The 20162-nt window shown below is 40.5% G+C and overlaps 4 protein-coding genes and 1 non-coding gene across 6 annotated transcripts in view; 4 read left to right on the top strand and 1 right to left on the bottom strand.

Moving 5' to 3' along the window:
• The first annotated feature begins 28 nt into the window (after positions 1–28).
• LOC145466720 (UDP-GalNAc:beta-1,3-N-acetylgalactosaminyltransferase 2-like) lies at positions 29–7696 on the top strand. 2 transcript variants are annotated; one of them, XM_081450428.1, is made up of 14 exons: positions 29–137; positions 693–822; positions 1095–1195; positions 1355–1443; positions 1746–1820; positions 2282–2377; positions 2759–2872; positions 3433–3538; positions 3888–4089; positions 4716–4794; positions 5177–5226; positions 5605–5764; positions 5841–5897; positions 6709–7696. In XM_081450428.1, the coding sequence occupies exons 1-14, from the start codon at positions 29–31 to the stop codon at positions 6835–6837; spliced, it is 1497 nt and encodes a 498-aa protein (XP_081306554.1). In that variant the 3' UTR covers positions 6838–7696. The 2 variants fall into 2 exon arrangements, with proteins under 2 accessions (XP_081306554.1, XP_081306553.1); XM_081450427.1 differs by having other exon boundaries at positions 1719–1820.
• On the top strand, positions 3677–3749 carry Trnaa-ggc (transfer RNA alanine (anticodon GGC)). Its single transcript has one exon. It is a non-coding gene; the product is annotated as a tRNA-Ala (tRNA).
• Positions 7697–9104: 1408 nt separating the features above from the next.
• Positions 9105–13610, top strand: LOC145465539 (uncharacterized). Its single transcript, XM_081449318.1, has 2 exons — positions 9105–9619; positions 12794–13610. Exons 1-2 carry the CDS (start codon positions 9241–9243, stop codon positions 13588–13590), a joined length of 1176 nt encoding a protein of 391 aa, XP_081305444.1. The 5' UTR covers positions 9105–9240; the 3' UTR covers positions 13591–13610.
• LOC145465541 (uncharacterized) lies at positions 13610–14598 on the top strand. The gene has a single exon (XM_081449319.1). The coding sequence runs from the start codon at positions 13831–13833 to the stop codon at positions 14299–14301; it is 471 nt and encodes a 156-aa protein (XP_081305445.1). The 5' UTR covers positions 13610–13830; the 3' UTR covers positions 14302–14598.
• A 2205-nt stretch (positions 14599–16803) lies between these two features.
• LOC145465494 (putative G-protein coupled receptor CG31760) overlaps positions 16804–20162 on the bottom strand; it is a 17255-nt gene continuing 13896 nt past the window's right edge. The window contains exons 6-10 of the mRNA XM_081449275.1: positions 20026–20162; positions 19453–19591; positions 18958–19063; positions 17983–18129; positions 16804–17317 (exon numbers count right to left, since the gene is read on the bottom strand). The exon at positions 20026–20162 is cut by the window's right edge and continues 78 nt beyond it. Coding sequence (XP_081305401.1) covers positions 16949–17317; positions 17983–18129; positions 18958–19063; positions 19453–19591; positions 20026–20162 — 898 coding nt within the window. The 3' untranslated portion in view covers positions 16804–16948. The remainder of the gene's footprint in view (positions 17318–17982; positions 18130–18957; positions 19064–19452; positions 19592–20025) is intronic.

The following is a 20162-nucleotide window of genomic DNA, read 5'->3' as shown; positions in this document are numbered from 1 at the left end:
TCATTGACAACGCAGACTCGTTTCTCCGATGCCGGGAAGATGGCAGCTTCTTGTGATTTTCTTGAGCATTGCTTGGCAGTTGATCCTAATAGCAGAATATCTCACCAATGAAGACGACAGTGGAAGGATTGAGAAAGGTACTTAAATATCACAATCAAATTATAGCTCCGTTTTGGAACATCTGGATCGCTAAATCCCCATTTTATAATTATTATACAGTTTTCTGCTAGCTTTCTGTTGTTATCAAAATAGTACAATGTCAGTCGATTCCAAGAGCACCTATCCAAAATAACTTTTTATGCATGGATATGCACTCCTGGAATTGACCGATACATAACACTGGATATGTATACATGTAAGGTTGATATCAGCCTGGTTTGGGGAAGGGGGATGGGATGTGTACCTGAGAAGATCCCAGGCGTGTGTGGTAGGTGGTATTTGAGAATAAAATTGATGGGGGGGGGGGGGGGGATAGAAGTTTTTTTTTTTAGGGAGAGGGTGCTGGAAGTATGGTTTAAGTGATCCACATTTCATTTAGCAGTTCACATTCTAATCAAGGATATTCAGAGATTGAAAAACGTATTCTCATGGTTAAGTGTTTCTTTGTTCTACTTTCCCTCCATGCTGTATTATCTAGTAAGAAATATAATGACAAAATAGGAGTACAGTGTAGTTGTTGATTTTCTCTGAAGAGAGCTCTGCATTACCAAGTTATGACGTGGTGATTGGGATCTTATCGGCAAGAGGCAATAGTGAACCCCGTCAAGCACTCAGAGAAACATGGGTTGGACATGTCCTAAACCACGCGGTCTTGCAGAAAAGGTGATCTCAAGATTTTAGCTTCATAAATACCTGTACCGAGTACTATTAAGAATGTGTGCTGAAAGCAGGCAAAAAACTGTCAAAAAGATGTCAAAAGTTAATCAAAAACTTTCGCAAGTGGCAACAGTAAGATGCATAGCACTTTTATTTGGAAGGTAAAACGTGTATCATCTTTCACTGTAATCACAAAGTAGTGTAGGTGGTTCACCCTCCTTTCCCTTCCCCTTTTCAGTCATTATTTACTGTGTGTTTTGTTTTAAAATATCCCTCAGGGCGTTAATCAAATTCATTGTTGGTGATGAGCCATGTCACATACCACCTCAGGACAGACTGGACCAGTACTCTTGTGAGCCTGATACCTTAGTTGACCCAGGTGCCTGACATTAATCTTTTTTTTTTTTGCATAAACAAGTGCTACATTCTTTAGCTATCAGACGTGTTCTTACTTTGTTTCAGTCAATTAATATAAGAACTTTGGCAGTTAAAGATTGAAATAACCATTAAGGATAAAATATTTCAACTCTTTTCTCAGTGCTTGATCAAGATATCATAGCACACAGGGTCCCTAAGGGTGCTGTTGGATTCCACATTTACCAAGGACCACTGGGAATGGACTTTCGAGTAGGTGGTTTGTGTTGCCGTAGACATCTCAGATTGTGCCAGAAACTCATGGTCTTTTTGACAAAACTATATTGTAATAAGCTTGGTGGGCTTTGTTATGAATAAGACCTTTCTAGAGAGGTCCAAATAAAATAGCACCTTTTTTTAGACAGAGGTAAATTGTTGTTTCAACGAATAACAATTCTACTTGTGGGTGTAGGAAGACCTTAATTGGTAGCCTTTGCAGTGCTCTATTCATTGGAAATTAACAGTGACGTGGTTCTGTTTAATTGAAGGTGAATTTTCCCATTGTTGTTACCCAGCTTGGAGTATTTGACAGCAATTCAGATGGATTTAGAGGTGGCTTAACAGCTCATCTTTATGACAGGATTTCACAAGTAAGTGATTTGATTATGACTGTGTTGTTGGTAGACAGATAACTGTATCATATGAGTGCCCAAAATGGAATGTGCACATAACAGAAAGATTATTGATAATAATCAAACGATATTAATTCACACGTCACACTACATACAAAAGCACTATGGTACTGCACACTTTCAGGGCTGTAGCCAGTGTGAGGCAAACTGAGGCACTTGCCTCAGTCATTATTTTTTTTTGTTCATTTTTGTTGTTTCTATTCATCATAAAAGCCCTAACTACCTAGATGGACATTGCCTCAGTCATATTTTTCTCTGTCTACCTCCCTGATGTCCGATGTACATGTAATCTTGCTTTGAAAGTTAAAATGGTCGTGTTGTCAGAGTAAGGTGGTACCCTTTGCACATGTGTATTGATATGGTCATGTAGTATCGTAATTTAACCATTTTTAATTATTGGATGGAATTATATTTTGCAGAAAGAAGTCTTGAGTGTTAACTTCACCCCAGAAGACCCTGGAGAGTTAGTCGGGGGCAGCAGATTCAAGGCAGTCGATCACTTTGTCCTGCCCAAGGTAAGCTTCTGAGTTATGTACATATACATCATGATATATTAAACAATATTAGATTATGAGCTCGAGATTTCTATTGTGTGATAGTTGATGAGGGCACAGCCCAAGTCAACTATCACACATAGAAATCAAGAGAGAATAATCTATAATTGTTTTAGTGTAAATCTACTGGTCATTCAAAACTTTATCTAAATCCTCTTCACAAACACTTCAAAAATGGCAAGAGGCTGCCATCATTTTGTTAGCAAGGGCACACTGCTATGCTGCGCACTATCTATGACAGAATAGATAGTGAGTAGCATAGTCAATCAGAGAACAGCATTTGCGATGGAGCACTGGTAGATTTATACTAAATTATGACATTTATGTTTCGCTCAACATCAGGGGTTTGAAGGTTCCATTGTTGCAGAAAACTTCAGTTCATCTGATCCAAGCAGTAACAATCCCATGATGCATGGTGGCCTGGACAATGGTGGAGGCCTGATTTCTTTTCACAGAGTTAGTGAAAATTTTTGTTGTCCTTGTTTTTGTTGTTGTTGTTTTTTTGTTGTTGTTGTTGTTTTTTTGTTGTTGTTGTTGTTTTGTTTTGTTTTGTTTTGTTTTTTGTTTTTTGTTTTTTTCTTTCTTTGCAATATAAATTAAATTACGATATACACATATAAATTGCGATTTATATGCCGTTATATTCCTTGGCGTTGTGCTTTCTATTCCCAGAGGGTCTACCTTTTGAACATTAAAAGTTCAGCTAGTGCGGTACTTTGTACTGTTGCTGTGCTCGTGTCTACTTCCCTCATTTGCGCTTTCATGAAAAAAGCCGAAGCGCAGAAAACACCAATCTGTACTTTTGGTGTCATTCCGAGGTTGTGGGTGAGCAAGACGTAAAAGGTCCTGTCTCCACATTTAGATAACAAGTTTCAAGTTTTACACTCGCTTTTTACACCAGATTAGTTGAAGTGGTTTCAGGAAAAAATGGCTTCACTAGCTAGTGATAGACAGAAATTCCAGATTAAAGTGCTCTTTTTTTAATTTTTCTCGCAACTGTTGTGTTACGTTTCTAGATTAGTCGATATGGCGTTGAACAGGGGGTGTTTCCTGGGCACGAGGAGAGAGTCTTTGAAGAGAACAACCAGTATGGTGCTGGAACGTTTTTATATCGTGCTTACGGTAAGAGACCTGATCAATCACGTCTTCACATCTTTCTTCGCGGTTCAAATACATGATCTTTCGTACAATGTATATTCACTTGTATTCTTCACCATCTACAGGTATATTACGAACTCACAAAGTGGCCAGCTCCCAGTTGGCTTGATAGCTCAGTTGGTAGAGCACTGCACCGGCGTCGCAGAGGTCATGGGTTCGAATCCCGTTCAAGCCTGAATTTTTGTATATAACTGCGATGATCAGCCATGTATTCAGACATGCATAAACGTATTAGTCTGGTAAATTAAGCTAACTGTCGAGGCAATTTTGAAACATTAAGCCCTGGACGTGATCCTATTTTAAACTTTTTCAGTCGCAGATGGTGACTTCTCAAAAGAAAAGTTAGAGGAAAGAAGGAAACATGCGAAAGAGAGAAAGGAAATGTGGCGCGGAGTACTGTTACGAGAAGAACAAGAACTACAGCGTGAGCTGCGGGCACATGATGACATACTGATGGTGGATGTTGTTGATGTTTACCGCAATCTTCCCAAAAAACTGCTCAAATTTTACAACTGGTAGGAAACTTTGACGTTTAGAAAAGAATTCCATCTCTGGCTAGCCTGGGTGCTAAAGGCTTTTTCGGTTTTTATTGTGACGCGCAGGAACGTCGCGGCTTCACCGCCCTTGTACGGAGTGTGGACCTACGGCCAATCTCATTGTCCTAAACTTTACCAGAAACGTACAGTGTACACGATGAATTACCCTTTATAGCTAGTGCTGCGTGCACCCTTTTAGTACCATCATTCATTTGTTCGTCCGTCCGTCTGTTCGTTCGTTCATTCGTTTTTACATTAGGCTGTTTAAGATTCTCGGCTTGTGGGGGAGAGCGAAAATGTGGACGAAAGAGAACGAGGCGAGCGAGCACGCGAAGGACTCGGCGGCTGGCCCCGCAACTGCTATCCAAACGCCTGTCTTCGTGGGAAGACGCATGGCTTTCTACATTGTTCGTGCCTTCAGTAAATACTTCTTGAACTTTGAGCGGCAACTCTGTCATTACCAATTGATGAAATTAGTAGCCGATAACCATTCCCAGCTCAAAGCGCAAGGAATTTGCTAGAGGAGGTTTAGAACGCTTGACTATAGTGGCTGTTTTAAAGCTCAGTCTCCGAACAAACAGCTCTTTTAAAAATTGATTTTTCAGGATTGTAATGAATATGCAGTTTAACTTTACTCTGAAGACAGACGATGACTGTTTCGTTGATGTGGAAGCAATCATCAAGGTAAGTGTTTTGTACTTTGAGTAATATATCAAATCCGAAAGACCGTGTTTGACCACATTTTCAAACACCGAGAAGAGAGTTGAAAATGCGACGCGTAACGGAGTATTTTTGACGAACTTCGAGGTGTTTCAAAATGTGTTCAAACGCTGTCTTGAGAATTTGATATTCTTCTCAATCGAAACTGAAACCAAGGAGTAAACGGAGAAATAAAATCGTAAAAATCTATGCTAATTAAGATCAGATATCCAAACACCGCCGCGGTCATGATTTCCTATACTTAAACTTGCTGAAATTACCAACCCGACTTCCTATGGATATTTTTATATCTGTTCGTTTTTAACCATTTTATGATTAACGTAGATTTCTCGATTTGGCCTTCCAGGAACTCAGTGACATGAAACTACGTGGAAAGGAACGTATCTGGTGGAGCAGGTGAGAATAAATGTAAATAAGGTAGGCATAAACATTTGTTCTTTTAGCCTCAATTGCCTCAAGTCGTCAATATTGCTTGAGCTGTTAAGGTACATTATGTATAAGGTGCTTGCTTTGAAAGCCTTGCCACATGATGAAATTAGTAACAGCACCAGTTTCGAGACCGTTGTTGTCTAAATGAAATTTTTATACCGCTTTGAAAGTTTCAAAAATGAAAGATTTGTATTGAAAAAGGCTTCTCGTCTGTTCTTCACGAATGCTACGAATCCTTTAATGTAATACAACCATAAAATCTCGATTTTGAGCGTGCTGTCAAATTGCCATTTTCATCACGTGTATCAGGTAAACCCATTTTACATCACGCGTGGCTCTCAACAGGTTTCGTGCTGATTGGCCGGTGGAGCGCGTGGGAAAATGGCGGGAACTTGACTACACGGCTCCAGTGTACCCGACGTTCGCTTGTGGCGCAGGAAATGTTCTGTCCGCTGACCTTGTGAAATGGCTGGCGCTAAATGCAGTTCACCTTAAAAAATATCAGGTACAAGCGGAGCATTTTTACAGCTGAATTATTGTCACATTCCCTGTGCATTTCACTTTATTTATTACCTTTGCAGGGTGAAGACGTGTCGGTAGGCATCTGGCTTTCAGCGGTGGGACCTAACTTTGTCAAAGTAGGTTTACTTTGTTCATATCACTAACAGACACGTACACTAGGTACTCTAGAGGCATATTTTATAACAAGCTTACTGAATGATACTTAGTTAGAATCCTTTGGTACCATGTTTGGTGCAATCTAGAAATCTCTGTATATATCCTAAAAGCAATGGCAAGTCCTTGCATTGTTGCCAAATGAATTGCAATAAGCACTGTGTACCCACCTACATATCTACCATTGGATATTGGCTGACGATCATTATCTGTCTGTCCGTCAGTCCGTCCGTCCGCCTATCTGTTGGTTCGTTCGTTCGTTTGTTCATTCGTCCGTCCGTCCGTCATTCCGTCTGCCTGTCTCTCCTTCTGTCTGTCTTTCTGTCTGTGTTTCGCTTTCATTAACCCTTTGACTGCCAAATTTTCACAAACAAATGTCGTTTTTAACTGTTAAATCAGTTTTTTTGACTGCAATGACTATAAATGGGCCTTAGTTTTGCTGAGAAAGCTATTTTTTACCAAAAAATAGATTTCCTCAAGATTAGGTGCCGAAATGTGCAATATTTTAATTTGCGCACACGCATAAGCCAACATTTGGACTAGTGCACGATATCTCTCAGTGGTACTTTCATTAACGCAAAAAAGAAGACGTGGCTCACAACTCTTAGAAATAATCTTGCTTTTACATGGAGACAGCTCTTAGAATTATCTTGCTTTTATATGTAGCGGACAATCCATCACATGAGCAGTAATTGATGGTTTCATTTGTATTTTCAGTTTGCAGCCTATTACCGAAGACAGTAAACCATTTTATTATTGATGATCGTTTTACAGGATTACCGTTGGTCTTGTGGACGCGAGTGTGATACCGGAACCTTTACCTCTCCAGAAAACGATCCCGAGGAGCTAAGAGAGATGTGGACTGATCTGCAGACGTGTGGAGACCCTTGCGGTTGTTCTTAGTGCATCATTTGGATTCCTGACTTGAGAACTACAAGCATGAGTAAAGTCTATCGAACAACAAGACAACAGCACCTTTAGAGTCGATTCTATGAAGAAGTTGTTTCCAAATGGACGTATGAAAGTGAAGAATGATCATCGCAGCAAATTTTCCAATTTAAGCAATTGGAAAGAAGAAGCCTGAAAAAAATCAGGGCTTCAACGAGATTCGAACCCGTGACCTCCGCGAATACCGGTGCGATGCTCTACCAACTTAGCTATGAGGCCACACATTGGGAGCGAGGTCAATTAATTAGTTGGTAGAGCATCGCACCGGTATCGCGGAGGTCACGGGTTCGAATCCCGTTGAAGCCCTGATTTTTTCAGGTTTCTTCTTTCCAATTGCTTAAATTGGAAAATTTACTGCGATGATCATTCTTCACTTTCATCATGTATACTTCACATCAAATGGACGTATGTTATTTGAATTATTCAACAACTTGTCTACGAAGCGCTTTGATATGCTGTGGTTGTTCAGTAATGTTATTGTTGGGGAAAAGCACATTTTTTCCAAAACTTTCTTTTTTCTCCATAATTCTGTCCAATTGACCTAAGTCTCTAACTTACACAACTTTGGGCCGATAAACGACCTTATGCATTGTCATTCTACTGTCTTTTGTCAACCATGTTTCGCTACCTAATTTCTACATTATGGCTTATGTGAAATATTTTGGTCTACTCAAATTTCTTTAATTTCTTTTCTTTTCTTATATGCTCTTTTAACTAAAATACGTAATATATAATAGTGGCTCGTCCAGAATAGCTTTGCTGGCTGCGAGCTACTAAGGCTTGGAATTCAAATATGTATTAATAAAGTTGTTGCTTGTAAATACTTTGCAAGAGTCTTTCATACATCCGAAATATGGCTTACCGTAGAATGTCTGTCGTCTGCTACGGTGACCCATTGTAAATGAAAGGTATGAACAAGGGCTTGCTGACTAAATAAGGGCATCGTGACATCTGCAACAGCGCTGCATGAAAGTTCAGGTTGCCTTCCCCAAGCCGGTTTTTTTTTTTTTCTTTTTTTTTCTTCTGTCAACGTTTTGATAAATGTGATAATTTTAAGTGCAAAATATCTACAAGTTGGATCCCCCGCTCGTAGGAGTTAAAAGGACTAGAGAAAAGAGCTAAAATCCAGGCTACAAGGCTATAGTTAAACCCATGAATCGACTGTGTTTGTACTGAATAAACTATAGAGTGATCGTACATGATACTCGACTCCAGTTTATTACTATAGTTAGGAAAAGTGCGCGAAATGAAATGTAAACCGCCGAGGTCAATCAACACGCAAAAAATAGAAATTGGTCAATATCCAGCCATCTTGACCTCACTCTTGGTCAAAATAAATCTTGCTTGCGGGACACACCGCTTACATGTAATCCCGACTGGTAGGATAGCACCATCTTGCCCGCTCGGGTAGCCAATCTATGGCGTTTCGTTGCGGACAAAAACATATCGATGATAGAAGTATGTTGAAAACATAATACATAAGTCGAAAATTGCAAAATACATCAAACTGTAATTGAAAAATACAGTACCAGATTTGCAAAATATATGTTGACTAACGATGTAATACTAAACAGATGTCGTGCCAAAAAAAAGAGTCGAGAAAACCAAAACGTGAGTCGAGAACGAGAGAACACTGACCAGTTGTCATTTTGAAATTTGAGTCGACAAAAAACAGTGAGTCGAGAAAAAAAAAATTGTGAGTCGAGAAATTTTTTCGGGTCGCCTCGAATTTAAAAATCCCGGCAGTGACAAGACAACTGGTCAGCGTTCTCACGTTCTCGACTCACGGTCTCGACTCGTGGTTTTTTTGTTTTTTTGTTTTTTTGTTTTTTTTTTTTAGCACGACATCTGCTTCAGAGAGAGAAACTTTATTTAACGAGGAGTAACACTGACAAACTTCTTTAATATTTTAAATCGTTAGTCAACATATATTTTGCAAATCTCGTACTATTTCTGTTTATTCTTATTCTTATTTTTATTCTTATTCTTATTCTTATTCTTATTCTTATTCTTTTTCTTTTTCTTATTCTTATTCTTATTCTTATTTTTATTTTTATTCTTATTATTATTATTATTATTATTATTATTATTATTATTATTATTACCTTCGATGTATTTTGCAATTTTCGACTCACGTGTTATGTTTTTCAAGTTTTTCTCATCTATACGTTTTTTGTCCGCAACGGCCATACCAATCACAGCGCAGGATTTGGTTGACCTAGTACCACGCCTAGGCTGATTTATGACATCGTTTGCGTCACAGAATAGTGATCTTTTGTCCTAGACTCGGTGCATGCCAATTTTCTTTTGACCACCTCTCTTTTGCGCTTCTGTTGATGTGACCAGTGTGGTCGTATCATGCCAAAATTGCGAGACTTCTGCCTTCCACTGGCGCTTGCGCTTTCGATTTTCCACTTAGGAAGAGCCTTGCCTGAAAGCCGTCACAAAGAAGCATACGACGCTGAGACGATCGTGAACGCGCTCTCGAAAAAACTGCACGACAAGCTCTTAACGCTCGAAGACACTTTGCACAAAACAAAAGAGGAAATCAGCGCGACCATAAAAGAGCTGACCATACTGAAGAAAGTAGACGTGCTTCTGGGACAGCTGAACAATCGACATGAGCCTGGGCCACTATGTGAGCATGATTATGTTGTGGTTGACTTCCGCTACAAACAGAATATACTGATAGAGACTCGCTCGTCGCTGCCAGCCCACTATACGATCAGCGTACAAGGTAAAAATATGATATTTCTTCTCTCAGTATTGGTAATTCAGGGTCTGAGACAATGCGACCAACCAAATAGAGTAAATGTATTTAATAGGGACTACTATTTATTTCGCATTTAACTCATCGTGACTGGAACCGCAGATACAATGTATGACCAAACAGATAGTTAAGCAACATAGTAATGATCATATGAACGTCAATAGCAGGACAGATCCAAGAAAAACTGGTATTGAATTGTTCATTTTCGAGGTGAGTTAAAAGATCTCGTGCCTTGGGAACTTGAGAATTGCGGATTAATTTGGAACGTGCAATGTCGCCAATGTTTGAATCCTGTGTTAATGCAAATGTGTTTGAGGAAGGCAAATAGGGTGTCGCAAGCGTTTATTAGCTGTTGATAAATTAGCAGTAATAACAGAGATTATCGAATTTTTGTTTTACGATCTGTTGCTTTTGGAATGTTACTTAAGAAATAGAATACATGTACCGTGTTTCTATCGTATCGCGGAGGAGCATTTAGGACAAAAATGCAATTAAATCATGACCCGTCACCTATATGGATCGTATTTCTATGTCTACAAATCCATTTCATCAGATCGCACCTGCATCCATTCAATTGGATCGTGCTTTACATTAAATATTTGTTCGTAGGCTAGTTCATTCCTTTCTGGCATTCGATCGTTCACAAAACCATTGGATCGTATGTAACATTTATATCAAGGCATGTGTTTTACCACAAGGCCATCTCTCAAGGACGCCCTCAAGCGCGAGCTTTGCTTGAAATCTTTTTTTTTTTTTTTTTTTGAAAAAAAAAATTGGTCATAATGTATGCTTTTACCCGTACCACCAAGGAAACACCATTTCAATGCATCGTAACGTATCGCTCGGTCGTGATCTTCATTTGGTCAGCGATTAAGCGAGCGAATATCAAAGCCTCGATTTCGTTTCATGTGGCTAGTACACATGGCCCACAATTACATGTTTAAACCTCAGAATTGTGCTGCACGTGGAGCGAGAGATTCTGCCGGATCAGTCATATTAATTTTTCCATGGATGAAGCAGATCAGAACCTGCGGGAAACAGATAGAGAGAGTTTTTTTCCAAAGAACCACAAACGAGCCTGCGAACAGTTCTTAATGAATTGGAAAGGCCAGTCGGTAGCTCGCCATCTGCGTCTTGCTCGAATGAACTGTCAACGGCAGACGCATCGCGATCGAACGCGTCACGCTGTTTTAGGCAATCTTAGCACTGACCAGCTGTTCATTTCCGCGACATTTGACGGGTTCAAACTGAAGAAGAACTCAAAAGAAATACAGAAAAGCCAAAAAGAGACATGGATGGGCAGAAATGCAGAAGATTGGAACGGAATGCATTCGAGGGTCTTCGAGTAAATTTATAAAACAGAGGCCTGCAACTTTTTTCAAGTTTATATCAATTTGTATGAAAGTGTTAGATAACGGTCAGAAATCAATGTTATGTGGCTGTCATTTTGCAAAAACGAGTGTTGCTCTGCCAATGGCCGATTCCCTCTATTAGACGAGCCTTCAGGGGACAAAGCGCAAAAACGGCTGGACATGCGCAATATGAGTCAAACTGTCACCCGCCATGATTCCCGCCATTCCATTTTCAAAATGGCGGACGACGAATGAAAAACGAACACGTCATTGTCATGGCTCTTGGCAACATCTTGCTCGCTCAAGGCATTTATAAACGACTCGGCTACTTTGGGAATCACTCAGGCAGATGTTTTGAGTGTTATCGAAAGGATCGAAACGGTGTTTTCAGTTTTATCAGGCGATAAAGACATCTCTTCCGAGAAGAAACTTTCAGCTTTTCCAAATTCACACATGGTACCGTTTTTCCTTTTCGTAAGGTCGTGTCAAGTTCACTGAGGTTTTGAACAGCAATTTCTTGTAGCTTGTTTATTTTTACGGAACATATAAAATATGACTTTTTTTCGTGCTAATGAAAATTTTTAAATGCTATTTGTTCGTGGACTTCTGTATCGTTGCCTGAAGAAAGGAAAGTGGAGGAAGAATTCGTAAGTAGTACACACTAATGCCTACTTTTGATGTGTTTTTTAGCTTGTGTGCTATTCATTCGTGCCTTGTTTTGCCGCTTCAGTAGATGCCATGTACTGCCATGAGCTGAAAACTTGTAGTAAGCTTATAGAGGTTTAATATGGCACTGTAGAAAGTTGTATTGTACTTGTAATACAGCTTGAAGGATAAAATAAATTGCTCTTTGTTTATTTTAGCCCGTGTTCGATATTATATGGCTTATGCTACTTCGTACTTACTACGATTCTTCTTTCTTGGCTACGCAGCTTTCCCGCGGCTGCGGGCTTCGTTGTTTCCATTGTGTTAACGAAAAAAGCAATCCGTCAAAAGGGATTCTTGTTCCACTTACTGGGGGAACATTCGTTTATGTGAAGACTTGTAGGTACATCGGAATTCGGTTAGTGTAAAACGCAGACTGCGCACTGCAGACTGAAGACGAAGGGTAAAAAAAAGTCTACATACTGCAGACGTTTTCACTGAATCGTGTTTTATTATGGAGACCAAACAGTAAACAGGATGTTTTTCAGGAGCATACAGTTTTCGTTCGTTCGTTGGCCCAAAACATGCTGTCCAAAGATCTATCATGACTCAAAACATCCAAAAATTTTCTCCGATTCCCATGAAACATCTGTTCCGTTAATTTTAACTGGAATCAATACTTGACGCGGCAAGTATTTTAAAAAACGCTGCCCACAACGTATAAACATCTTCGTCCGCCATGATGAAAAGAACAAGATTCTTCAAGCCGCGCATGCGCATTGGCCTTAACAGCACCATTTTGCGTCACAATCTGTCGACCAATCAACCGTTTTTCCGCTCTGTCCCTGCAGGTAATCATTGTAGTTGCATTCATAATCTTGGACTGGAAATTTGTCTTCAGGAATGCAACTACCATAATTCCCTGCAGACATGTCTCATAGAGGGAATTGCCCATTGGAAGCTTAGAGCCCACAATATATATAATTCATATAATTCTGCCATGTCTTTTAATTTGAAATTGATAATGATGACAGGCTTTTCGGCGGACAATAAACACGGTAGCGTCTATTTTACTTTCCAACACCCGCAATTTATTTGCAACTTGGTGCTTACAGTTTCCCTCTTTGTTTGCTATCATTTACAGTAAATCATAAATTCTTGGTAGACGAGAAGAAAACATCCAAAGATGGCGGAGATCTGCGAGTATTTTACCTCCATGATGATAAAAGTCTTCCCGTTGAGATAGACCGAATTGTTACCGATTTGTACACCAACAGTGCTACTATTAAATTCAGAACGCAGAGGGTAATTCCTGCCAATACAGTGGACACCACCTCTTATGCTCTCGTTTTTGGTGGAAAATCCATTGACAAGGCCAAAGCTGACCCAAAGAACGTGTTCCTGTTCCACGAAGATTTCTCCAATTCAACACTGAGAGACTGGAAACGGGTCTGGGGAGAATGGGCTGTCAAAAATGGAAGTCTTTTTGGCAAAACTGGCCGATCACTGTTTGGATATAGTGAGGTTGGACTGTACCTTAAAGAAGGGGAAGAATGGGGCGACATTGAAGTGCAACTTGATTTTATGGAGACAGGCACGGGCACTGTTTTTCCTGGTCCATTTTTACGAGTTCAGGAATTCGGGCTACAACACACAACAGCTTGGTGGTTTGCGTACAGGACCGATGACAAGGAATGCACCATGAGACCGTTTGTCCACAACAAAGACGGAGGATGGAAGTACAAATGCCAGCTTCCACAACCTCTTGTTAAAAACAGGTGGTTTCGTTTTAAGTACCGCTTGATTGGAAACAAAATTTCCCAGTGGGCCAATGGTGTGTCCATACAAAATATCGCTGTACAAAACACATGGATGATTCCAAGGGGCACCATCGGATTCGGCTGCCTCACAGTTGACAGTGGGATCGGATGTACGACCTAGTATGACAATTTAAGAGTACGACTGGTTGTCGAGTCCAACCCCACGGTAAGCCCCGGAGACACGTGTCACCTAGCACATTACAATGATTTCCCTTATGGAGATGAAGAGCGACCTGGAGACTCCTGCAAGCAGATTTACGACGTAAATCGTCATGGAAGACACAAATCTTCGACCAAAAATGGCGTCTACTGGCTCAGGACCGGGATTAATGGCGAGGAAAGCACCTCCACCTTTTGTGACATGGAAAATGGTGGATGGACTCTTATTGGAAAGATTAGCGGTAGTGCAGGAATTATTTACCAACGGTGGCTCGTGGGAAATGTCAACACAGAACTCCTGAAGTCACCTAATGCGAATTCAAGAGACCAGCTGTTTGCTTGCCTGGATGCCCGCCGCCTTGCTGTCAGGTATTCTTCTGAAATCATGTTATCCAGCAGTGAAAATCCGTTGGGAATAGGGGCCAAATGGATTCAGTGGGAATTGCCAGTGGGCAGAGAATACAGTACTTGGTGGAACTATGGTGTTGGTCAGGCTAGGGTGAAGGCAGCAGACACACACCAAGTAACCGTGAAAGCGTGGAACGGCAAAACCCAGGTAACGAAAAAATCTATGTGCGTCTGTCTCTTCTATGCTTGCTTGTTGGTTTTGCAGCTGTGCAGGCTGATTTTGACTTTTGGCTCACGCATTGCTTCGAAGGCTTATACGCTTTAAAATATTGATCGTTATAGCCCTCCCAGAAATACGCCCAACCAGAACGTACCACCCTTGCGAATATTCCAATAGACCGCGAGTAGTCCCTCTTTCGCTTAGTCCCTCGAGTGAGACCGTAAATAGACGTCTTTTTTTTCTCGCGCTTTTGTTTTTCGTGTCACGAAAAACAGACTAATCGAAAGAGGGACTACTCGTAATCTAATGTTCCAATAGCACGTGGATTTATAACCATGATTTTAGATTAAGGTGCGAGTAAGTGATTTACGCGGTGTTCCCTCTGGTCATACATGTAGGTTTGCTACCAAAACAAGTATGGCATAATGCCATTGCAGCAGCACGGTGGTTCATACCCCTACGCATCTTATAACAGGCGCGGAAATACCAAGGTAAACGATTACTGCATGGCAGTAGGAGTTTTGGTGAAGGGCTCCAATGCAAATGGATGGAGCCAGAACGCCAACGGTTATGACAGTCCCCAAAGTGACTCTGATTGGCCCAATACACAATACAATCACCAATCTCCACACTTGCTCGTGTGGCTTAAGTAAAGGCTCAACCTCGTTCCCAGGGTCTCTCTTCTTCCGGCGCCCTGGAGCGACAGAGCGGCGCTCTAGGGGGCGGAAGGAAGAGAGACCCTGGGAACGAGGGTTCCATCAGGAACGAGGTTGGTATAAGGCTCTTTTCACACTAATCCCTCACGAAAACGGAGCTTTCCGGAAACTTCGTTAAACTAGAGGAATCGAAAACGCCGTCTTTGCGTTTTAGTATGGACGGAAAACATTTTGAAAACGGAGCTTTTCGAAAATGATGACGTCACGATGATCATTTGATTTGTCTGTCCACGTTTTCCTGAAGTACAAATCCAAAATTACCGGTGATTGTTGCGTTTTCAAATTTTTCCGGCGTAGTGTGGACGGAAAACACTTGATGCGTTTTCAGAATGAAAACGCGGTTTTCAAATTTCTCCGGTGTAGTGTGGACGGGGCCTCAGCCATCAGTTACAAACAGCGAGTCATTTGTGTCTATTTTACGGTTCAATGTAGAAACTTGACAGACGTTTAATTTTAACGTTTTTTTTTTTCTTAGTTTTGAACTTGCATAGATAAAACGTAGCAAACTCCCGTTTGGTTCTTATCTATTACCGGGATAGAATGCAACAGAGTTAGCTAGATTTGTACAGAGATGAATTTCTCATAGAACTAAAGGACTGAATTTTCCAGGATGCATTTGTGAGCAATAAAATATGTTTCATCCTAAATTTTTTTCTTTTTCTGTTCAGGCTTTGGCTAAATGATGTACGACCTAGGAGTTTTGCAATCAATATTTCTCTTAATATTTTATTGGCTGGATGTCAACAAATGCTGGATAAAATGTATTTTTATGATACATACATTTTATGATACATATATTGTTTGTACATTAGCTAAGTCCTTAGCTTTATAATTAGCTATAATTCAATGCATAATAATATCTCAGCTCTAACGTCGATGTTGTTGTTGTTGTTGTTGTCGTTGTTGTTGTTGTTGTTCAAAAACGTGAAAGCAATCGATGATGTGTGGGATTATAACTATATTGTGGTTTAAGGTTCTTAACGGTATAATTCTTATCCAAGGATTCCTCGCCATTGAAGCTACGTCAGATTTATAAATATATATACCTTTTGTTAACTCTATTTACAAGTCTTTCAAGGTAGAGGCCTAACAAACATAAATAAAGTATGTAAACGAAGTGAACTTTAGTTATATCATCATATATATATGATCTTTATCTCAGGCAGTATTGGTTACATTTGTGTTTTAAAAACACTGAAATACTCTGTACCTCAGCACCTCATTTGAAGTGTTAAAGGAGGAACATCGCAGTTTTACGTACAATTTTTGTTACAAACAAACAGAGTAAGTGTCCATATAAAGACAGAATAGGTCGATCGTTGAAAGGAGCCTCTGACAGGTACAAGAATCTCGTTTATAGGAGTCTCCTGATTCTTAGATGGATAGTTCTCAAACTAAACTAATTTTTTGTCATATTTTCCGTTTTGGCTTTGTAGCTCAGTGACCTGGATAACTCTATAATCGTGATTATTCAGATCTAGAAGAAGGAATGAACTGGAGGAAACAGGTTAAAAAAACACCGGGAAATGGACTTCCACGAGCACAAGATCACATTGGGTTGTAAGCGGTCTCTGGGTCCTTCTACTGTAAATCTATTAAGGCATCTTTAGACACATACGATGGAACACACAGTCAAAAGATTTAATCACCCGAGGAAATATAGAGGGGACAAGCTGAAGCGACAGTTCCCATTCTACAAAGAGGGACCTGCTGCTGCATATTGTCCCTGCTATAAATTCTTGTGTCGACACGTTGTTAGTTTGTGTCTGCTAATGCTGCTGTAAAATGTTTCTGCAACCCGTCCTGGCGTGTTTTACCACTTTATTTAAAATGTTCATTGAGAATAGCATATATATATATATATATATATATATATATATAACTTGGGAAAATACGCATCAGTTCGTCCAACTGTTCCTTTAAGATCTGGATAGGTTTGTTTTCTAGACGGGCTAAACTGTGTGTTGACTTGAACGATGCAATCGTTGCGTCCACCGGTTGGTGTAGAGATACAAAGTCAGCTGGTGCGTCAGACATTACGACTGTACGTTTTGGCCCGAAAATGTTCTACTGTGCACTGAAACTGAATGAAATAAGGACGTCGCCGGATTTAATTCCAGGGGATACGTCGCGTCGTGATTTTCATTCAGGTCTGGCATCAGATTCGCGGTCTGCTCTGATGATCCGTCCGCGTCACGCGTGCTGTCCTTCAGCGTTAGCTGCAACTGCAGTGAGTGGCGTTTTGTGTCTGGAAAACCTCCGGGCTCTTTGCATGGTAGGGTAAAGGCACTCTTTCGGCGGACAGGGCCTGCTTTAGAAGATATCTTGCGGACGGGATGGTTGTTATCTGTCATCAAACGAGACTGGAGGAGAGCCAATTTTTCGCCTAATCGCCGCACTTCGTCCTTGTAATAAAAAAACAGATGTCAGACTGTTGCTAACTAACTACGAATGGGTGACAGTCAAGTCCAATTATTCTTCTGGTTCATGTTCTCCATAAAGATCAAAATCAAATTTGTTGTTTTCACTGTTGGTTTTGAGGACCGCCAAGACACGTTGGTACCAAGATGCATAACGCGCATGGTAAACGTACAAGGTATAGTCTGCGTACGAGCCAAGTGGCCCATCAGGCCGGAGCTTATCCGGATTTCTGTAGCATGAAGTGAATAGGAATATTTCTCCCCCTCCACCACTGCATGGGATGCTAGTCCATAGAAGGGTTACCCCCAGCATTAATTTTATCGCTACCCATTGGTACACCTGGGTGGAGAGAGACACTGTTGGAGTATAGCGTCTTGCCCGAGAATACAACACAATGTCCCCGGTCAGGGCTTGAACCCGGACAGCTCGATCCGGAGTCGAGCGCACTAACCATTAGCCACCGCGCCTCCACGCATAGCGCACATGCTAAGCTATTAATATTATTTAGACCCAGTTGCTCAAAGAGAAAACAATACTAGCACTATACTGCGTTTCTTAGAAGTGTGTTTTGTACATCTGGTCATGTTATTTCAGCATTAATTGGAAGGTGATTACACGCTCGCTCGGTTGTCTAATTTGAATGATCTACCTTCAGTACTTGGTTCTCTTTCTTCAGTAACTCCTCTTGTTTGTAAGCTGTTCTTTCCACAACTATTTCGTCTTCGGGCACTAGCATGTTGTTATGTGATGAAAGAGTGGCATTCACTGTTCGCTGCATTTGGCGTACCAATAAAAACTGAAAACAAAACTGGCCTCAGTACAACTACTAACTAAAGAGCGTAACACATGGCTGTTTATGCTGAAGCCCTTATTGCTCTCCTCTTAAAGAAAGAGAATAAGACAAACTCTAAAGGGACTGAAAGACTTCGCTTTTCTTTTTGCGCTTGATAAGGACATACCGTTAGAGACTGTGTACAATACAGTGAAATCCAGCGTGTAAGAACTTGCATTTTTTGAAGTCTGGCGAAATAGGTTCTTGTATTTTGGGGGTAGTTATTTGCAATTAAGGCTTAAATAGGTACTTGTTCTTAATTTCTAAGAAGGAGATATAGTTGTTGATTACCAGAAAAATAAATAAACTCGGATTTTGACCGTAAATATAGAGTATTTGTTCAGAACTGTATTATCATCGCTATATAAGTCTAAGACAACTAATCACAGAATATTTAGTGTTGCCTCTGTAATAACAAGAGTTCATAACTTAACTGTAACCCATATATAAGAAACTTGCTTGATCTAGCTTGGCTAAGCAGGTGCTTATGTTTTTGGGTATTAGAATGGCAAATTTCTGCCAGCAGGTAAAAAAAACTCCACTAGATTCTTGCAATTAGGTTTTTACGGTAGTTACCAGGTCGGAGATGGATTGGATGGATTACTTATAAGGGAAATATCCTCAAACAGACTGAACAGGTAGAGAAAGAGGCCCCCATAAGGCTCTTCTCATTATGGTTGCTTCCTTGAGTTTCAACCCCCCCTTCCCCGGCCCCTCCCCCCTCCAGCATATTTGGAGGGGGGAGAGGGATTTGGTCTGTGCATGCAGTCCCTATAAGAACAATTAGCGTACCTTGTGGATGAACATGAGAATTAACACGGTGGAACAGTTCATGTGAATCAGGACAAAATCCAACGCATACATCATGTCTGGGTTAGTGTTTCCTTTCGTTGTAACTCTGATATCGACAGAAATAAATGTCAGTATTAAAAAACATGATGTAGAAAAGTAAAAGATCTCTAACAATTGAATGTTTCTAAAAATTCGAAGTCATTTGTTTCTGAAGCAATTCGTCTCCACTTGAGTTTTATTTATCAGTGATATCGTACTTTCTCCTTTTGTATACCTCCGTCAGTTTTCACTATAATTTGACAAATCTTACACTTCTTGACAGTTCGGTTTCCTCAAGTTAAGTTCAATTTTGATGAGGATTTATCAAATGCATATTAACATGATTAACAGCTGCTTTATAACAAATCTACACAACCACAGAAGCAAAACCTCTGTGGAAGTCGAAAAGCCGCCATCTTGGATTCAAATGTCGTAGAAGGGCATGGGAACTCTAACCTGACTACCATGAGGAAACTGGTGACGAACATAGCGTTATAAATGGCCCAACTTATGAACTTGCTCTCATTGTAAGCGGCCGGTGCATTCCGGATTTTATAGCAAAGCCACATTCCCCAAATCAACACCACTATGTCCCCTGAAATAAATGAACGCCATTAATAAAGTTGTACAAAGCTGGGCTCGTCACGCGATCTTACTCACTCACGAAGGAGGAGGAAGATTGCGTGACGAGTCCAAAGTGCGTCTACGTAGGAGGCTACGAAAAACAAGGCTAAGAGGTAAATTTAGTAGATAACAGAAGTGCAGACGCTGCCACGGCAAGGATCAAATGGTTTTGGCGATGTAATTCTATAACAATTTTGGAATTCGATTTGAACCACAGGCGACTTTCGTGTTTACCTGGCTTTATGAAGCAACTGCGTATTTCTCATCACTTCATTGAAATATTACAATAACATTAACGGTGCATTTAGTTTGCGAGCTGAACACAGCATTATTGGGAAAGTTCCATAAACAAGGGCGAAGTTGAAAGTTACATTCACTCGCCGACATATTTTTTTGGGCTCTTACCGAATATAATTGTGAGATCAAACCAATTCTCCACACATCGCTCGTACTTCAGGTCATCGGCTGTCACTGCTGTCTCAATAATGGGTGGCTGCATGACTGTCCAGACAGTCAGATAACTGGAATAGAGTAGCACCAGG

The sequence above is a fragment of the Orbicella franksi genome, chromosome 13 (assembly GCF_964199315.1).
Source record: "Orbicella franksi chromosome 13, jaOrbFran1.1, whole genome shotgun sequence".
NCBI classification, from domain to species: Eukaryota; Metazoa; Cnidaria; class Anthozoa; order Scleractinia; family Merulinidae; genus Orbicella; species Orbicella franksi.
The sequence above is the reverse complement of the archived record's forward strand: the minus strand, read 5'-3'. Positions and strand labels throughout refer to the sequence as shown.